The sequence below is a fragment of the Typopeltis vanoorti genome, chromosome 22 (genome assembly GCF_054136105.1).
Source record: "Typopeltis vanoorti isolate ZY-2024b chromosome 22, IOZ_Tvanoo_1.0, whole genome shotgun sequence".
Taxonomy (NCBI): Eukaryota; Metazoa; Arthropoda; class Arachnida; order Uropygi; family Thelyphonidae; genus Typopeltis; species Typopeltis vanoorti.
The window spans coordinates 84,992,762-85,011,924 of NC_143570.1; the positions used below are offsets into that span (position 1 = coordinate 84,992,762).

Consider the following 19,163-nt stretch of genomic DNA (forward strand, 5'->3'; position numbering starts at 1 on the left):
GTGTTTATGGGTTCCTTGAGTTGTGCAACAATTATAGCATGTGCTGTGCTTACACAGTAGCGTCTGCACCATATAAAAACAAGCATAGTTTGCGACTTGAAATCTTGAAAGAATATTTGAAGGTATGCCTATCTACAATCAGATCTCACACAAGGGACATAATGAAACAGGGCCAAGCTTAGGTGTCTCATTGATTAAAAAAATACATTTATGTTATACGTATGTATATCAGAAAAAAATTAATATTTAATTTAATTAATAATAATTACTTAATTAATTTTAAGCAAGAGATTCATAAGAAAAGAATGATGTGGAAGGAATACCATGTGCATAAGGATAATAAGTAGCAGGCTGGAATAGTCACAACTGTTGTATAGAAAACAAAGTCTGAGTATGAAAAGAAACTGGATCTGCGTGTATAGACAACCCAAAAGAATTCTATTAGTATGCTGCAAGTAAAAGAAAGAATGAATATGAAAAATTTCTAAATGCAGATGGTTTGAGGATTACAGATTCAGAAGTGTTTGTTAAACTAATGAGTGCCCATTTTGTTAAAAGCTATCAACCTGGTGTATGCGACATTGAGCTGACTGCTACCTCTTCACTGGATGAAGAAACTCAGGTGTAGGGGGACGAGGTATTAGAGCTGTTGCACAAACTGAATACAAATTCAGCAATAGGGACTGATGGGATATCAGCACATGTGCTAAAAGAGTGTTCAGCTGAACTATTTCTTTGACCAGACTGTTTAATGAGTCTCAGAACAGAGAAAATTCTGCAGGAATGGAAAGAATATATGGTACCATTGCACAAGGGTGGTGCAAAGACTGTATTAAACTATCGACCAAGTAGTATCTCAGGTGTGGTGATGAAAATTTTGAAAAATTGGTTAGGGCTTGAATTCAGAAATGGGTTGGTGAATCTCTACTTTGCAATGAGCAACATATGTATACTAAGAGAAGGTCATGTTTTAGCAATTTGCTCACATTCCATAACAATGTTAACATTGAACTAGACAATGGGAATGGATACACCATGATAATTTTGGATTTTGCTAAGGCTTTTAACAGAATATAGCATGGTAAACTGTTGCATAAATTATGGAATATGGGTTTGGATTATAGAATATTAGCATAGATGGCTGACTGACAAGATATCAAAAAGTAGTATGTGGGGAATGTGAGTCTGCAAGATTTAAGGTAACCAGTGGTGTACCACAAGGATCAGTCCTTGGTCCACTGTTATTCATTCTATACATTAATGATATTGGGAAGGATTTGACAAGCGATATACAGCTATTTGCTGATGATACAAAGATAGGTAGGGTAATCAGGAATACTGGTGATATGCAGTACTTGCAGAATGACTTGAATAGGCTAGAATTTGGGCATGGGAAATGGATGTCAGTAAATGTAATGTCATCCACTTCAGCATGATGATAAATCCAATGTCATATTATATTGGTGGGATTATGCTTGAAGAACCTGATGAGGCTAGGGATCTTGGAGTGTTAGTAGATAGGAAGTTGAAGTTAAATGCCATATAACAAAGATTACAAATACAACTCAGTGGTTAATTGCACTGCTGAAACGAACATTCACATGTAAAGATAAGGATGTCATTTTACCTCTTTACAATACCTTGATAAGACCTTACTTGGACTATTGTGTGCAGGTTTGGTTTCCATCATGATTCTGATATATTGGAGAGAGTGCAAAGGAGAGTGTTAAAAATGATATCAGGATTATAGAATACCTATTATGAAGACAGAGAATTTGTAGACTGTCATACAGGATTTCAATTGATGGCATTTTTAAATTTTTTTAGGGTGGGGAAAGGACACAAGGGCATCCTTGGAACCTGAGAATGAATTCCACTAAGAAGGGGGTGAAGGCTAGATTTTCTCTCATAGGATGGTCCGTGATTGGAATGGATTGCCATTGGATGTTGAGTGCAAACAGTGGGAATGAATTCAAGAATAAATATGATAGCTGGTGTGTGTGTAGTATGTGGTCTCCTTCGATGAGTCCCTGACTCCCTGGATGTCTCTCTTAATAATAATTAAGAGAGACATCCAGTGTCATAAATAAATTGGGTTTCAAAAAGAGGATTGTGACAGGCATCTTTATTTGAAACAGTCGATATATTTCTTAATACTTGAATGGTGTGCTGTAGAATTTTAGTAATTAGTTTTAGTGTGCTGTAAGATAAAAAAGGTTGAAAACCGCTGCTCTACTTGATAGTGCTGCATTCCATTTAAGAGGATTTGCCTCATATTTTGTGTTGAATGCTATAGCTACTTCCTCTTTTCTCTGATTGTTATTGTCAGAATATAACATTTTCTATGTGTCTCTTAGAAAGATTTCACATGTTTTTGTTCTTTGTTTCAGTCTGGTACTTATCCAATTGTTCTGCTAGGTCCATTTCTTTTTCATTGATGCTTCTTAGATTGATAGTACCGATCTTCAATTCTGTTGGTGTTGAGTTGGGACATGTTCTTGGATTTGTTGCAGTAGCCGACTCTTCGCCGTTTGCCCTGGTTTCCTGATGAAAACAATGGGGACTTTGTTTAACCGGGTGGTGCCTCAGCCAGCATGAAATTGTGTCCTGTTGTAACATAAATTTTCATTGTGGTTTAAGCCAATAAGAGTACAATTTGGTCATTATTATTTTTAGAGGTACCTGTGGCATAGTATAATTATTAAAGGAACACGTAAGACCACAGTAATAACTTTTCATTAATAAGGTACAGATATTTCATACTAAAATTAATAGTACATCTTCGGTGTTACAGTTATAGGAATGGAATACAAGTAATAACGAACATTCAGTGGATCACCTATTAAAATATGTAGTTGTCGTGCGCGCTAGGAAATGATAGAAAATAATAATTAATTAATATTTAAGATAATTGGTTTTTTAATGATTACATAAAATGAAAGTCTTCCAGATCTTCGAGAGAGAGAGAGACAATCATTTTGATTTAAATTCAGTCGGTGTAAAATAGCTTCACAACTTTTTTTAAAACGGTGTTCATATTTGAACCTGCATCTGTGGAGAAGAATAGCTTTATCCCATTGGATATTATGGGTAGTGTTAATACTGTGTTGTGCTAGACCAGACTTCTGAGGTTTGTTGTATTCAATTTAATATTGATGTTCTTTAATTCTTTTTTCCACAGAACGGCCAGTTTGTCCAAAATAAGAAACATCGCATTCACATGTATTTGATAAACACCAGCCAAAGATAGAGATGACAGTTTATCTAGGCAATAAGGAAGAAATTTTGTTGATAGGAATATACCTTGGAGTCAATTAGTACTTTTTTAAAATTCTACCTATAGATTCTGAGATTCCTGGAATGTAGGGGATTGGGACTCTGCAGACTGTTGAAGAAACCTTTGGTATTGGAACATAAGATTCAGTTATCTGTTGGATTTGATTAGGGTGGTAATTATTCAATTCCGTTAACTTTTTAATGATTGAAAGTTCTTGTTGTAAGATTTCTGTAGAAGAGCAGACTTTATGTACTCTATTAATTAGAGATTTAAAAATGCCAAATTTTTGAGATGTGTGGTGAGCAGACTTTTTATGAATGTATCTGCCAGTAAATGTGGGCTTTCGAAAGATACTTGTAGATAAGGTACCAGAAGAAGTTCGAGTAATGACGATGTCCAAAATTGGTCAAGTACCAGAATTTTCTTTTTCCATGGTGAATTGGATACGAGGATGAATGCTATTTATCTGTTGTAGAAAGGTGGAAAGTTCATCTTCAGTATGTGACCAAATGGCAAAAACATCATTGACATTATGATACCAAAAAGATGGTTGAGGATGAATGGATGAAAACATAGTGTCTTCGAATTGTTTCAAAAAATAGTTAGCCAAAGGTGGAGACAGAGGGCTACCCATGGTAGTACCTTCAACTTGTTTTTCCAACTAAACGTTTTCCATTTGGTCACATACTGAAGATGAACTTTCTACCTTTCTACAACAGATAAATAGCCTTCACCCTCGTATCCAATTCACAATGGAAAAAGAAAATTCTGGTAACTTATCTACAAGCGTCTTTCGAAAGCCCACATTTACTACAGATACATTCATAAAACGTCTGCTCACCACACATCTCAAAAATTTGGCATTCTTAAATCTCTAATTAATAGAGCACATAAAGTTTGCACTTCTCCAGAAATCTTACAAGAATTTTCAATCATTAAAAAGTTAATGGAATTGAATAATTACCATTCTAATCAAATCCAACAGATAATTGAATCTTACGTTCCAGTCCCCTACATTCCAGGAATCTCAGAACATATAGGTAGAATTTTAAAAAAAGTGCCAAGTGATTCCAACGTATATTCCTATCAACAAAATTTCTTCGTTATTGGCTTCTACAAAAGATAAACTGTCATCTCTATCTTTGGCTGGTGTTTATCAAATACCATGTAAATAAGATGTTTCTTATTTTGGACAAACTGGCCGTTCTGTGGAAAAATAATTGAAGAACATCAATATTATATTGAATACAACAAACCTCAGAAGTCTGGTCTAGCACAACACAGTATTAACACTACCCATAATATCCAATGGGATAAAGCTATTCTTCTCCATAGATGCAGGTTCAAATATGAACGCCGTTTTAAAGAAAGTTGTGAAGCTATTTTACACCGACTGAATTTAAATCGAAATGATTGTCTCTCTCTCTCTCTCTCTGGAAGATCTGGGAGACTTATTTTATGTAATCATTAAAAAAATCAATTATCTTAAATATTAATTTATTTAATATTAAATATTAATTATTTTCTATCATTTCCTAGCGTGTGACAACTATGTATTTTAATAGGTGATCCACCGAATATTCGTTACTTGTATTCCATTCCATTCTTATAACTGTTTGTAACACTGAAGATGTACTATTAGTTTTAGTATGAAATATCTGTACCTTATTAATTAAAAGTTATTACTGTGATCTTACATCATCATCATCATCATCAAATTCCTGCCATGTACCCTCAAGGGGTGTACAGGATATGACAGTACTACATGAAAAAATTACATCATTACTAACTTCCTATCTACAATTTTCCTCCAAATCAGTCTGTTACTTGTCAAGACTCCAACATTATCAGATCTTATATTTCTATCGTCTAAGGCACTTTGTACCATATCAATCCACCTATATCTTGGTCTTCCTCTGGGTCATTTTCCTGCCAACCTGGCAGAGAACACTTGTTTTGCTAATCTTTCCTCTCCCATTCTATTTAAGTGACCATACCAACTGAGATTACCTCTGCTAACGCATTCCTGGATGCTGACAATGTCAAGTTCTTTCCTAATATCCTCATTTTTAATATGATATTGCCATTGATGCCATCTGTTCACGCCTCTAATCTTTCTCAGGACTCTCATATCTGCGGTTTCTAGTCTTTGGTCAAGTGTTTTACTTCTGTCCCAGCTCTCAGATCCATAAGTTAAAATTGGTTTGAACACAGTCTTGTATACAGCTAATTTAGTGTTCTGACTAATTTCTCTCTTATTCCATATGAATTTATTCAATTGACTTCCCACGATACCAGCTTTGCTGATTCTGTTGTCTATTTCTATATTTAGTTTACCATCTTCAGTAAAAATTGTGCTTAAGTAGCTGAAATGTTTTACTTGTTCCACAGGTTCTCCATTCACAACACAGTTGACATTTTCAATGATTCTACCTATTTTCAATGTCTTTGGATTTTTATTGCTGACCTTCATACCATATCTATTACAACAGCTATTCAATTTAGTCAGAGAATCTTGCAGACTTGACGTGGATTTATTTAGAAGTATAACATCATCCGCATAAAGCAAAGAGCTGACATTAACATCTCCAATTTTGATATCAGGTTTAATACCACATTCCTTCATAATGTGATCCATATAGATAATGAATAACAGAGGGGATAATGTACATCCATGTCTCACACCAGATTTAACATTAAACCATCTTCCTGTACTTCCTTCAATTCTAACTGCTGACTCACAACTCAAATAAAGACTAAGTATTGCTTGATATAATGCCCCATTGACACCATATAACTGCAGCGTATTGAATAGCTTCTCTCTTGGCACCTTGTCATATGCCTTTTCCAAATCGACAAAACTTAAATACAGATCTTTGTTATATTCCCATGCTTTCTCGACTATTTGTCATAAAGTGAAGATCTGATCCTGAGAGCCTCTATTTGGCCTGAATCCAGCTTGTTCTTCACCAAGCTTTTCTTCCACAATTCTTCTCAACTGTTTCTCAAGTATACTTGCATAGATCTTGCCAGGAACACTCAGTAGGGAAATACCTCTGTAATTCTCACATTCAGTTTTATTTCCCTTTTTATATATGGGTACTATGAGAGCTCTACTCCAATCATCGGGAATTCATCCCTCTGTCCAGGCTTTCTGAACTATGCAGTGCAGCCACTGTAAGACTCTTATACCACCATACTTCAGCATTTCTGGTCGAATATCATCTACTCCTGCTGCCTTTCCACATTTCAAGCCTTTGATGGCTTTTTCTACTTCAAGTATGGATATGTATTCCTGACTGCATGCCTGGTCAGTGTTTTTTATCACTGTGCTGTCATCACTGCTTGTTTCATTTAGCAATTTTTCAAAGTAATTACTCCATACTTCAAGGATATCTTTTTCTCCTGATTTCATTTCACCTTTATCATCTCTAATTCCTTTTACAGCACTCTTTCCTCCATTCCTAAGCTTCTTCAACAACCTCCAGAATATTTTGCCACCTTCTTGATATTTATTTTCTATATTCTTGCCAAAGTCCTCCCATGACTTTTGTTTAGCTAGTTTTACACACTGTTTAGCTTTCTTACATTTGTCTCTGTATTTTGTAAGAGTAAAAGCTGACTTATTTGCCAGGAACTTTTGATATGCTTTCTTCTTTTCCTTCACTGCCTCTTTAACTTCCTGTGTCCACCAGGGAGTTCTGATTTTTTTATCCTTGCACACAACCTCACCACATGCCTCTCTGGCAGAATCAATGTTTTCTTCAGAGTTTGCCACTGAATCTACAAGGTTTGATTCCTGTTCTCAAACTCTTTCATTTTCTTTTCAATAATATTTCTGTATTTTAATCTACAGTTCACATCTGAGAGCTGCTCAACTTTTATTCGCTTTAAAACTTTCTTACATGTTATTGTTTTCAATATGAAATTCAATTTTATCCTGCTCAAGACTAAATAGTGATCACTTCCAATTTCAAATCCTCTGTTCACTCTGGTGTCCTGCACCAGGGAGAAAACATCACTATCAACAATAACATAGTCAATGAGACTTTTCTTATTCCTAGCCTCTTCTCTCCATTTGAATTTGTGCACATTTTTATGTTGGAACATGGTGTTAGTAATAACCAGTCCATGTCCTGAGCAGAAATCCAACAGATATTTGCCATTATTATTAGCTTTGCTCTTTTTTCCAAATTTTCCCAAAATATTTTTGTATGTCTCACAATCATTTCCTACTCTACTATACTATATTAGATCCCCAACAAGGACCAACTTTTCCTTTTTCATTGTGTCAGTTGCTTTTTCTAAAGTCTCAAAAAATTCCTCCACTTTTACCTTAGTAGAACCTTCTGTGGGACCATAGGCACAAATAAGTCTCATTGTCCAGTTCCCCATTCTCATATTTGCCCACATTACTCTACTTGAGACTGACTGCCATTCAAGAAGATTAGCCTCGTATTTTGTGTTGAATACTATGGTTACTCCTTCTTTTCCTTGATTGTCATTTCCTGAATATAACATTTTGTATTTATTACTCAGAAAGATTTCACCAGTTTTGGTCTTTTTTGTTTCAGTCACCCCTATTATGTCGATCTGGTACTTATCTAATTCCTCAGCTAGCTCCATTTCTTTGCCATTCAGGCTTCTTACGTTGATAGTACCGATCTTTAACTCTGGTGATGTTGAGTTGGGGTTTGTTTTCAGATTTGTTCCAGTAGCTGACTTTTCGCTGTTCGCCCTGGTTCCCTGGCGAAAACAACGGAGGCCTTGTTTAACCGGGCGACACCCCAGCCGGCATGAAATTTTGTCATGTTGTACCATGGTACAACACCATGTGGTGTTGTACCATGTTGTACCTGTGGTCTTACGTGTTCCTTTAATAATTACAATTTGGTCAGCTAAATTCCAAACTGCCAGCCCATCCTCATTCGTTCAGTATCCAGGTAGATAACTAACAGGGTGCACCACAAGAAGGTGAGAATTGGACATTAAGTCAGAAGCCCCAATCTGTTCCTTACATTCCTTAAAAGGCTACATGGAAGTCTCTTCCCAGTTATACAGCTTTGTTCCTAAAGCATAAGTAATATTACTATAAAAACTAATTATTCTAAGAACATAACAGAAGTCACTAATTTCACAGGGGTATTTAACATAGCCTTGCACTGTATAGCCTCGAACCAGACTGTAGTGGACCAGAAATGTAATAACATATTTTTGATGCACTGAAAATTAGAGTTAAATCATTATTGACATTTGGAAACATTCAGCTCTGATCGTTATGGTTTAGTTGTAAAAATATCAGATACAGTAAAGAAACAAATTCAAATTGCATGCTAAAATTAATTCAATAATTGAATTGTCATAACAGTAATATTCAGTCTTCACCCACCCTACAATACACATGTATTTGCAATGCAGGGGATATGGTAAATTTGACTAGCTTACAGTTAAAACATAACTCTAATATGCTGTTAAAACATTGAGATTTGAGGATTATGCACAAATGAAGCTAATAAATTAGATTTAGGTAATTCAAGTTTTAGAGAAACTGAACTACCACTTCCAGATAGTCTCAGAATTACAAGTGCTGTGTTCTCTGTTTAATTAATATAGTGTTGCTATTGTTGTTGCTATTGTTAGGTCAGGAAAGGTAGTGCAATGGTGTTTAGCAACTCTATAGAGTATAACTGGAAACTTTTACTTAGGGATCTACTCTATTCAGTAGATATCCATCAGAAAGTCAGTTAAATAAAGGTATTATGCAAAGCGATTTCTGTGATATATCTACTGTAGACAAGTTAAATGTTCCTCATGCTAAAGCTCTGTGCATTATTGATACCGAGAGAGGTTTACCTCTCCCGAAGGTATATAGATATTGCCTTAAAACTAGTTTGATAATCATTGTTAAATTCCAAAACCGTCTTTTTGAATTTTTCATCTCAGTTATGGTTCTCTGTTTTCAATAATCATTTATTGAAAAAAATCATATATATATATATATATATATATTGCTTAGTTTCAGAACTCACTTTCATTTCCTAAAAGTGGTCGTGTTCTATGTGAAGAATATACATATATCTGATTTTGATGTGTAGTTATCTTGTTGTCTATCATTGTTTCTAGGCCATTCAACCAGTACAGTTTGAGATTCCTTCTGGTGAAAAGATAGCACTTGAAATCAAAGTAAGTTGGTACTGACTTTTCATTGTCTTTAAAGTTTGATTTTTTTGTTATGTGATAAATATCTGTTTCTTTAAATTTTCCCTATGTGTCTTGAAAATTTCAGGTTCAAAAGCAGAGAAAATTAAAAAGAAAAAAAACTAATGCTTACTTTCAAAATTTTCATTGCTTTAATCTCATACTTTTCCAACTTAGTTTCATTAATCTAGAGAACTAATAAAATAGAGAAAATATAATAAAAAAACAAACAAACTAATAGCACCTCCCTTATGTGTGTTATAATGCTATCTCTGCATTCCAATCAGTATTCATATAATTAAAATGACGCGCATTAATCACACTTTTTTCCAGTGGCCAATTACATATCAAACTAGCAATCCTTACATGCTTTTCGTAAAGACAGACATCATCCTTTGACATATTCAGGAGGGGTGTAAAGTGCTAGATTTTGCTGCTATCACCTGCTTTGGACATACAAAAACTATTCATATATCTGCATAGAAAAAATAAGAAATAATATATATAACATCATTATAATAAATCAGGACTCACAAATCACATATAATCATCTCTTTCATGCAGTATTAAATATAGAATCATCTTCTCCAAGAAGATGCACAGTGGTGCTCATAGTCTTCATTAAGTTTGAATAGTTTCTGCTAATCTTGTTTCTTTTGTTTTGGGATATGTGCTTTTTAGTTCTCTACAGATGCTGGGTTGAATGCAGCAGAATATCAGTAATTAATAAATTACTTCATTTAGTTTTGTATTATGTGGTGTTCCATGAGCTAGAACTGTTAAAAAGTAAAATAGGTATTATTCATTTTTTTTGTAGTGTAATGAATCCTGTAGGATGTTCATCAAGGTAAAGTAACATATAAACCATAGTAAAACTTGAATCAGCCTAAAATGGGATTAACACTAGCCACAAGATCCATTGTGAACAAATTTACATGGAGAGAAGAGGCAAGGAATAAGAAAAGTCTCATTGAATATGTTATTGTTGATAGTGATGTTTTTCCACTACTGAAGGACACTAAAGTGTACAGAGGATTTGAAATTGAAGTGATCACCATTTAGTCTTGAGCAGGATAAAATTGAATTTCATACTGAAAAGAACATGTAAGAAAGTTTTAAAACAAATAAAAGTTGAGCAGCTCTCAGATGTAAACTGTAGACTAAAATACACAAACATTATTCAAGAAAAAATGAAAGAGTTTGAGAACAGGGACCAAACCTTGGAGAGTCAGTGTCAAATCCTGAAGAAAACATTGATTGATTCAGCAAGAGAGGCATGTGGTGAGGTTGTCTACAAGGATAGAAAAATTACAACTCCATGGTGGACACAGGAAGTTAGAGGCAGTGAAGGAAAAGAAGAAACCATAATCAAAAGTTCCTGGCAAATAAGTCAGCATGTGCTCTTAGAGAATACAGAGATAAATGTAAGAAAGATAAACACTGTGTAAAACTAGATAAAAGTCATAGGAAGACCCTGGTAAGAACATAGAAAATAATATCAAGAAGGTGGCAAAATATTCTGAAGGCTGTTGAAAAAGCTCAAAAATGAAGAAAGAGTGCTGTAAAAGGAATTAGAGATGATAAAGGTGACATGAAAACTGGTGAAAAGATAACCTTGAAATATGGAGTAATTACTTCAAAAAATTGCTAAATGAAATGAGCAGTGATGACAGCACAGTAGTAAAAAAACACTCAACAGACATGCAAATCAGGAATACATATCCATACTTGAAGTGGAAAACGCCATTAAAAGCCTGAAATGTGGAAAGGTAGCTGGAGTAGATGATATTCGAAACTTCAGAAATGCTGAAGTATGGTGGTATAAAAGTCTTAAAGTGGCTGCACTGCATAGTTCACAAAGCCTGGACAGAGGGACGAATTCCCGATGATTGGAATAGAGCTCTAATAGTACCCATATATAAAAAGGGAAATAAAACTGAATGTGAGAATTACAGAGGTAATTCCCTACTTAGTGTTCTGGTAAGATTTATTCGAGTATACTGGAGAAACAGTTGAGGAGGATTGTCAAAGAAAAGCTTGGTGGAGAACAAACTGGATTCAGGCCGAATAGAGACTGTCAGGATCAAATTTTCATGTTATGACAAATAGTTGAGAAATCGTTGGAATATGATAAATATCTGTATTTATGTTTTGTAGATCTGGAAAAAGCATATGACGGGGTGCCAAGAGGGAAACTATTCAAAGTACTACAGTGGTATGCTGTCAATGGAGCATTATATCAAGCAATACTTAGTCTTTATTTGAGTTGTAAGTCGGCAGTTAGAATTGAAGGAAGTACAGAAAGATGGTTTTATGCTAAATTTGGTGTGAGACAAGGATGTACATTATCCCCTCTATTATTAAATATTCATACACATTATGAAGGAAAGTGGTATAAAACCTGATATCAAAATTGGAGGTGTTAATCTCAGCTCTTTACTCTATGCAGATGATGTTATATTTCTAAATAAATCTGCTTCAAGTCTGCAAGATTCCCTGACTAAATCGAATAACTTGTAATAGATTTTTTATAAAGGTCAGCAATAACAGCACAATGAAATTAGGCAGAAGAATTGAAAATATAAACTGCATTGTGAATTGAGAACCTATGGAACAAGTGAAACATTTCAGCTACTTAATCACGATTTTTAGTGAAGACGGTAAATTAAATATGGAAATAGACAGAATCAATAAAGCTGGTATGGTAGGAGGTCAACTGAATATATTTATATGGAATAAGAGAGAAATTAGTCAAACACTTAATTAGCTGTATACAAGACAGTATTCAAACCAATTTTAACTTATGGATCTGAGAGCTGGGTTAGAAATAAAACACTTGACCAAAGACTAGAGACCACAGATATGAGAATCCCGAGAAAGATTAGAGGGTTGAACAATTGGCATCAGTGGCAATGTCATATAAAGACCAAGATAAAGGTAGATTGATACAGTAAAAAGTGCCTTAGAAGATAGAAATATAAGATCTGATAATGTAGTTGTCTTGACAGGTAACAGATTAATTTGGAGGAAAATTGTAGATAGGAAGTTATTAATGATGTAAATTTTTCATGTAGTACTATCATATCAGGAATTTGATGATAATATAATACAAGATCCATTGAAACACAGAATTACTATGTAGAAGCATTGAAATATGAACATCAAAGAAAGTATCGAGGCACTGTTATTTACAAAATCTCAACTGCAGTTATGTTTTAACCATTACCAAAATGGAGAAATTGTGCACTGGAACTGCTTTCAATATATACATGTATTTTTTTTTCTGTTAGTTCTATTAATGCTATAGGTTTAAACCTAACATCAGTTGGTATTGCTATATATAAGATTGTACATAAAATATTTCTGTTATTGTTCTTTTTTACACTGTAGATGTTTCATGAATCATAAAAAATTGTGATTAATTTTCACTTATTGAAGTTTTTATTGTGGTTTGTATTTCCATACATTTTTTGCATCATTATGTAAAATTCTCTGGTGGTGACTATAGACTACACTTAACCACTGTTACATGACTGGATAAAATGATACGTTAAAAGTCTTCTTTAGTATGTTGAGTTAGTGTAATAATACTATGTTCATGTTTAAAAATACACCTAGTATAGTATAATTTTCATTGCACATCAACTAGCATGTTATTAAACTTGGAATGTTTATTGTCTTGTTTTGAGAGATACTTTAACTTTGCAATTATATATCTAAATTTCATCATAGAATTTAATGTTAGTTTAAGGTATTCCTTCTTGTGTTTGCAAGGAAGAAAATATTGCTATACATCATCATCAAATTACTGACATGTACCCTCAAGGAGTCTACAGGATATGATAGTACTACATGAAAAATTTACATCATTATTAACCCCCTATCTACAATTTTCCTCCAAATCAGTCTGTTACTTGACAAGACTCCAACATTATCAGATCTTATATTTCTATCATCTAAGGTACTTTGTACTGTATCAATCCACCTATATTTTGGTCTTCCTGTGGATCGTATTGCTGACAACCTGGCAGAGAACACTTGTTTTGCTAATCTTCCCTCGCCCATTCTATTTAAGTGACCATACCACCTGAGATTAGCCCTGCTAATGCATTCCTGGATGTTGACAATGTCAATTTCTTTCTTAATATCCTCGTTTTTAATATGATATTGCCATTGATTCCATCTTTCTCAGGAATCATATCTGCGGTCTCTAGTCTTTGGTCAAGTGTTTTACTTCTGACCCAGCTCTCAGATCCATAAGTTAAAACTGGTTTGAACACTGTCTTGTATACAGCTAATTTAGTGTTCCGACTAATTTTTCTCTTATTCTATATGAATTTATTCAATTGACTTCCTACCATACCATCTTTGTTGATTCTGTTGTCTATTTCCATATTTAATTTACCATCTTCACTAAAAATCGTACCTAAGTAGTTGAAATGTTTTACTTGTTCCACAGGTTCCCCGTTCACACCACAGTTGACATTGTCAACAATTCTACCTATTTTCATTGTCTTTGTCTTTTTAATGATGACCTTCATACCATATCTATTACAACAGTTATTCAATTTAGTCAAGGAATGTTGCAAACTTGTAGCAGATTTATTTAGAAGTATAACATCGTCTGCATAAAGCAAAGAGCTGACATTAACATCTCCAATTTTGATATCATGTTTAATACCACTTTCCTTCATAATGTGATCCATATAGATAACGAATAACAGAGGGGATAATGTACATCCTTGTCTCTCACCTGATTTAACATTAAACCATCTTCCTGTACTTCCTTCAATTCTAACTGCTGACTCACAACTCAAATAAAGACTAAGTATTGCTTGATATAATGCCCCATTGACACCATATAACTGCAGCGTATTGAATAGCTTCTGTCTTGGCACCTTGTCATATGCCTTTTCCAGATCTACAAAACTTAAATACAGATCTTTGTTATATTCCCATGACTTTTCAACTATTTGTCGTAAACTGAAGATCTGATCCCAACAGCCTCTATTTGGACTGAATCCAGCTTGTTCTTCACCCAGCTTTTCTTACACAATTCTTCTCAACCGTTTCTCAAGTATACTTGCATAGATCTTGCCAGGAACACTCAGTAGGGAAATACCTCTGCAATTCTCATATTAAGTTTTATTTCCCTTTTTATATATGGGTACTATTAGAGCTACTCCAATCATCGGGAATTCGTCCCTCTGTCCAGGCTTTCTGAACCATGCAGTGCAGCCACTGTAAGACTTTTATACCACCATACTTCAGCATTTCTGGTCGAATATCATCTACTCCTGTTGCCTTTCCACATTTCAAGCTTTTGATGGCTTTTTCTACTTCAAGTATGGATATATATTCCTGACTGCATGCTTGGTCAGTGTTTTTTACCACTGTGGTGTCATCACTGCTTGTTTACATTTAGCAGTTTTTCAAAGTAATTACTCCATACTTCAAGGATATCTTTTTCTCCTGTTTTCATGTCACCTTTATCATCTCTAACTCCTTTTACAGCACTCTTTCCTCCATTTTTAAGCATCTTCAACAACCTCCAGAATATTTTGCCACCTTCTTGATATTTATTTTCTATATTCTTGCCAAAGTCCTCCAATGACTTTTGTTTAGCTAGTTTTACACACTGTTTAGCTTTCTTACATTTGTCTCTGTATTCTGTAAGAGTAACAGCTGACTTATTTGCCAGGAACTTTTGATATGCTTTCTTCTTTTCCTTCACTGCCTCTTTAACTTCCTGTGTCCACCATGGAGTTGTGATTTTTCTATCCTTGCAGACTACCTCACCACGTGCCTCTCTTGCTGAATCAATCAGGGTTTTCTTCATGGCTTGCCACCAAATTTCCAAGGTTTGGTTCCTCTTCTCAAAGTTTTTCATTTTTTCTTCAATAATCTTTGTATATTCTACAGTTCACATCTGAGAGCAGCTCAACTTTTATTTGCTTTAAAACTTTCTTACATGTTATTCTTCTTAATATGAAATTCAATTTTATCCTACCCAAGACTAAATAGTGATCACTTCCAATTTCAAATCCACTGTACACTCTGGTGTCTTGCACCAGCGAGAAAACATCACTATCAACAATAACATAGTCAATGAGACTTTTCTTATTCCTTGCCTCTGCTCTCAATGTGAATTTGTGCACATTTTTATGTTGGAACATGGTGTTAGTAATAACCAGTCCATGTCCTGAGCAGAAATCCAACAGGTATTTGCCATTATTATTAGTTTTGCTCTTTTCTCCAAATTTTCTCAAAAATTTTTGTATAAATGATGAACATTTCCTACTCTGCTATTTAGATCTCCAAGAAGGACCAACTTTTCCTTTTTCATTGTGTCAGTTGCTTTTTCTAAAGCATCAAAAAATTCTGGGGTGCTTAAGGGTGAAAGCTGTATAACTGAGAGGAGACCTCCACATAGCCTTTAAAGCAATGTGGAGAACCGACCAGGGCTTCTGACCTAATGTCCAATCCTCACCTTCTCGTGGTGCACCCTGTTGGGTATCTATTTTGATACTGAATGAACGAGGATGGGTTGGCAATTTGGGATTTAGCTGACCAAATTGTATTCTTATTGGTTAAACCAAAATAAAAAATGATGGTACAACATGACAAAATTTCATGCCGGCTGTGGCGTCGCCTGGTTAAACAAGGCACCTGTTGTTTTCGCCAGGGATCCAGGGCGAACAGCGAAAAGTCAGCTACTGGAACAAATCTGGAAACAAACCCCAACTCAACATCACCAGAGTTAAAGATCGGTACTATCAACGTAAGAAGCCTGAATGGCAAAGAAATGGAGTTAGCTGAGGAATTAGATTAGTACCAGATCGACATAATAGGGGTGACTGAAACAAAAAAGACCAAAACTGGTGAGATCTTTCTGAGTAATAAATACAAAATGTTATATTCAGGCAATGACAATCAAGGAAAAGAAGGAGTAGCCGTAGTATTCAACACAAAATACGAGGCTAATCTTCTTGAATGGCAGTCAGTCTCAAGTAGAGTAATGTGGGCAAATATGAGAATGGGGAACTGGACAATGAGACTTTTTGTGCCTATGGTCCCACAGAAGGTTCTACTAAGGTAGAAGTGGAGGAATTTTTTGAAGCTTTAGAAAAAGAAACTGACACAATGAAAAAGGAAAAGTTGGTCCTTGTTGGGGATCTAAATAGCAGAGTAGGAAATGATTGTGAGACATACAAAAATATTTTGGGAAAATTTGGAGAAAAGAGCAAAGCTAATAATAATGGCAAATATCTGTTGGATTTCTGCTCATGTTGGACATGGACTGGTTATTACTAACACCATGTTCCGACATAAAAATGTGCACAAATTCACATGGAGAGAAGAGGCTAGGAATAAAAAAAAGTCTCATTGACTATGTTATTGTTGATAGTGATGTTTTCTCCCTGGTGCAGGACACCAGAGTGTACAGAGGATTTGAAATTGGAAGTGATCACTATTTAGTCTTGAGCAGGATAAAATTGAATTTCATATTGAAAAGAATAACATGTAAGAAAGTTTTAAAGCGAATAAAAGTTGAGCAGCTCTCAGATGTGAACTGTAGACTAAAATACAGAAATATTATTGAAAAGAAAATGAAAGAGTTTGAGAACAGGAATCAAACTTTGGAGATTCAGTGGCAAACTATGCAGAAAACATTGATTGATTCTGCCAGAGAGGCATGTGGTGAGGTTGTGTGCAAGGATAAAAAAATCAGAACTCCCTGGTGGATACAGGAAGTTAAAGAGGCAGTGAAGGAAAAGAAGAAAGCATATCAAAAGTTCCTAGCAAATAAGTCAGCTTTTACTCTTACAGAATACAGAGACAAATGTAAGAAAGCTAAACAGTGTGTAAAACTAGCTAAACAAAAGTCATTGGAGGACTTTGGCAAGAATATAGAAAATAAATATCAAGAAGGTGGCAAAATATTCTGGAGGTTGTTGAAGATGCTTAGGAATGGAGGAAAGAGTGCTGTAAAAGGAGTTAGAGATGATAAAGGTGACATGAAAACAGGAGAAAAAGATATCCTTGAAGTATGGAGTAATTACTTTGAAAAACTGTTAAATGTAAACAAGCAGTGATGACACCACAGTGGTAAAAAAACACTGACCAGGCATGCAGTCAGGAATATATATCCATACTTGAAGTAGAAAAAGCCATCAAAAGCTTGAAATGTGGAAAGGCAGCAGGAGTAGATGATATTCGACCAGAAATGCTGAAGTATGGTGGTATAAAAGTCTTACAGTGGCTGCCCTGCATGGTTCAGAAAGCCTGGACAGAGGGACGAATTCCCGATGATTGGAGTAGAGCTCTAATAGTACCCATATATAAAAAGGGAAATAAAACTTAATATGAGAATTGCAGAGGTATTTCCCTACTGAGTGTTCCTGGCAAGATCTATGCAAGTATACTTGAGAAACGGTTGAGAAGAATTGTGGAAGAAAAGCTGGGTGAAGAACAAGCTGGATTCAGTCCAAATAGAGGCTGTCAGGATCAGATCTTCAGTTTACGACAAAGAGTCGAGAAAGCATGGGAATATAACAAAGATCTGTATTTAAGTTTTGTTGATTTGGGAAAGGCATATGACAAGGTGCCAAGAGAGAAGGTATTCAATACGCTACAGTTATATGGTGTCAATGGGGCATTATATCAAGCAATATTTAGTCTTTATTTGAGTTGTAGGTCAGCAGTTAGAATTGAAGGAAGTACAGGAAGATGGTTTAATGTTAAATCTGGTGTGAGACAAGGATGTACATTATCCCCTCTGTTATTCATTATCTATATGGATCACATTATGAAGGAAAGTGGTATTAAACATGATATGAAAATTGAAGATGTTAATGTCAGCTCTTTGCTTTATGCGGATGATGTTATACTTCTAAATAAATCCGCTACAAGCCTGGAAGATTCTCTGACTAAATTGAATAGCTGTTGTAATAGATATGGTATGAAGGTCAGCAATAAAAAGACAAAGACAATGAAAATAGGCAGAATCATTGAAAATGTCAACTGTGTTGTGAATGGAGAACCTGTGGAACAAGTAAAACATTTCAGCTACTTAGGCACGATTTTTATTGAAGATGGTAAATTAAATATAGAAGTAGAAAACAGAATCCGCAAAGCTGGTATGGTGGGAAGTCTGAATAAATTCATATGGAATAAGAGAGAAATTAGTCAGAACACTAAATTAGCTGTATACACGACAGTGTTCAAACCAGTTTTAACTTATGGATCTGAGAGCTGGGTTAGAAATAAAACACTTGACCAAAGATTAGAGACTGCAGATATGAGAGTCCTGAGAAAGATTAGAGGCGTGAACAGATGGCATCAATGGCAATATCATATTAAAAATGAGGATATTAGGAAAGAACTTGGCATTGTCAGCATCCAGGAATGCGTTAGCAGAGCTAATCCCAGGTTATATAGGTCACTTAAATAGAATGGGAAAGAAAAGATTAGCAAAACAAGTGTTCTCTGCCAGGTTGGCAAAAAAACGACCCAGAGGAAGAACAAGATATAGGTGGATTCATACGGTACAAAGTGCCTTAGAAGATAAAAATATAAGATCTGATAATGTTGGAGTCTTGACAAGTAACAGACTGATTTGGAGGAAAATTGTAGATAGCAAGTTAGTAATGATGTAATTTTTTCATGTAGTACTATCATATCCTGT

At 34.9% G+C, this 19,163-nt stretch overlaps 1 protein-coding gene across 3 annotated transcripts in view; it reads left to right on the plus strand.

Annotated features, from left to right (window-relative positions):
- The window catches only part of Polr1B (RNA polymerase I subunit Rpl135), a 270,860-nt gene that overhangs the window by 19,667 nt on the left and 232,030 nt on the right, over positions 1–19,163 (plus strand). For all 3 annotated transcript variants that reach the window (XM_090412385.1, XM_090412386.1, XM_090412387.1), the window contains one exon: positions 9,401–9,460. In XM_090412385.1, the coding sequence (XP_090268511.1) occupies positions 9,401–9,460 (60 nt within the window). The remainder of the gene's footprint in view (positions 1–9,400; positions 9,461–19,163) is intronic.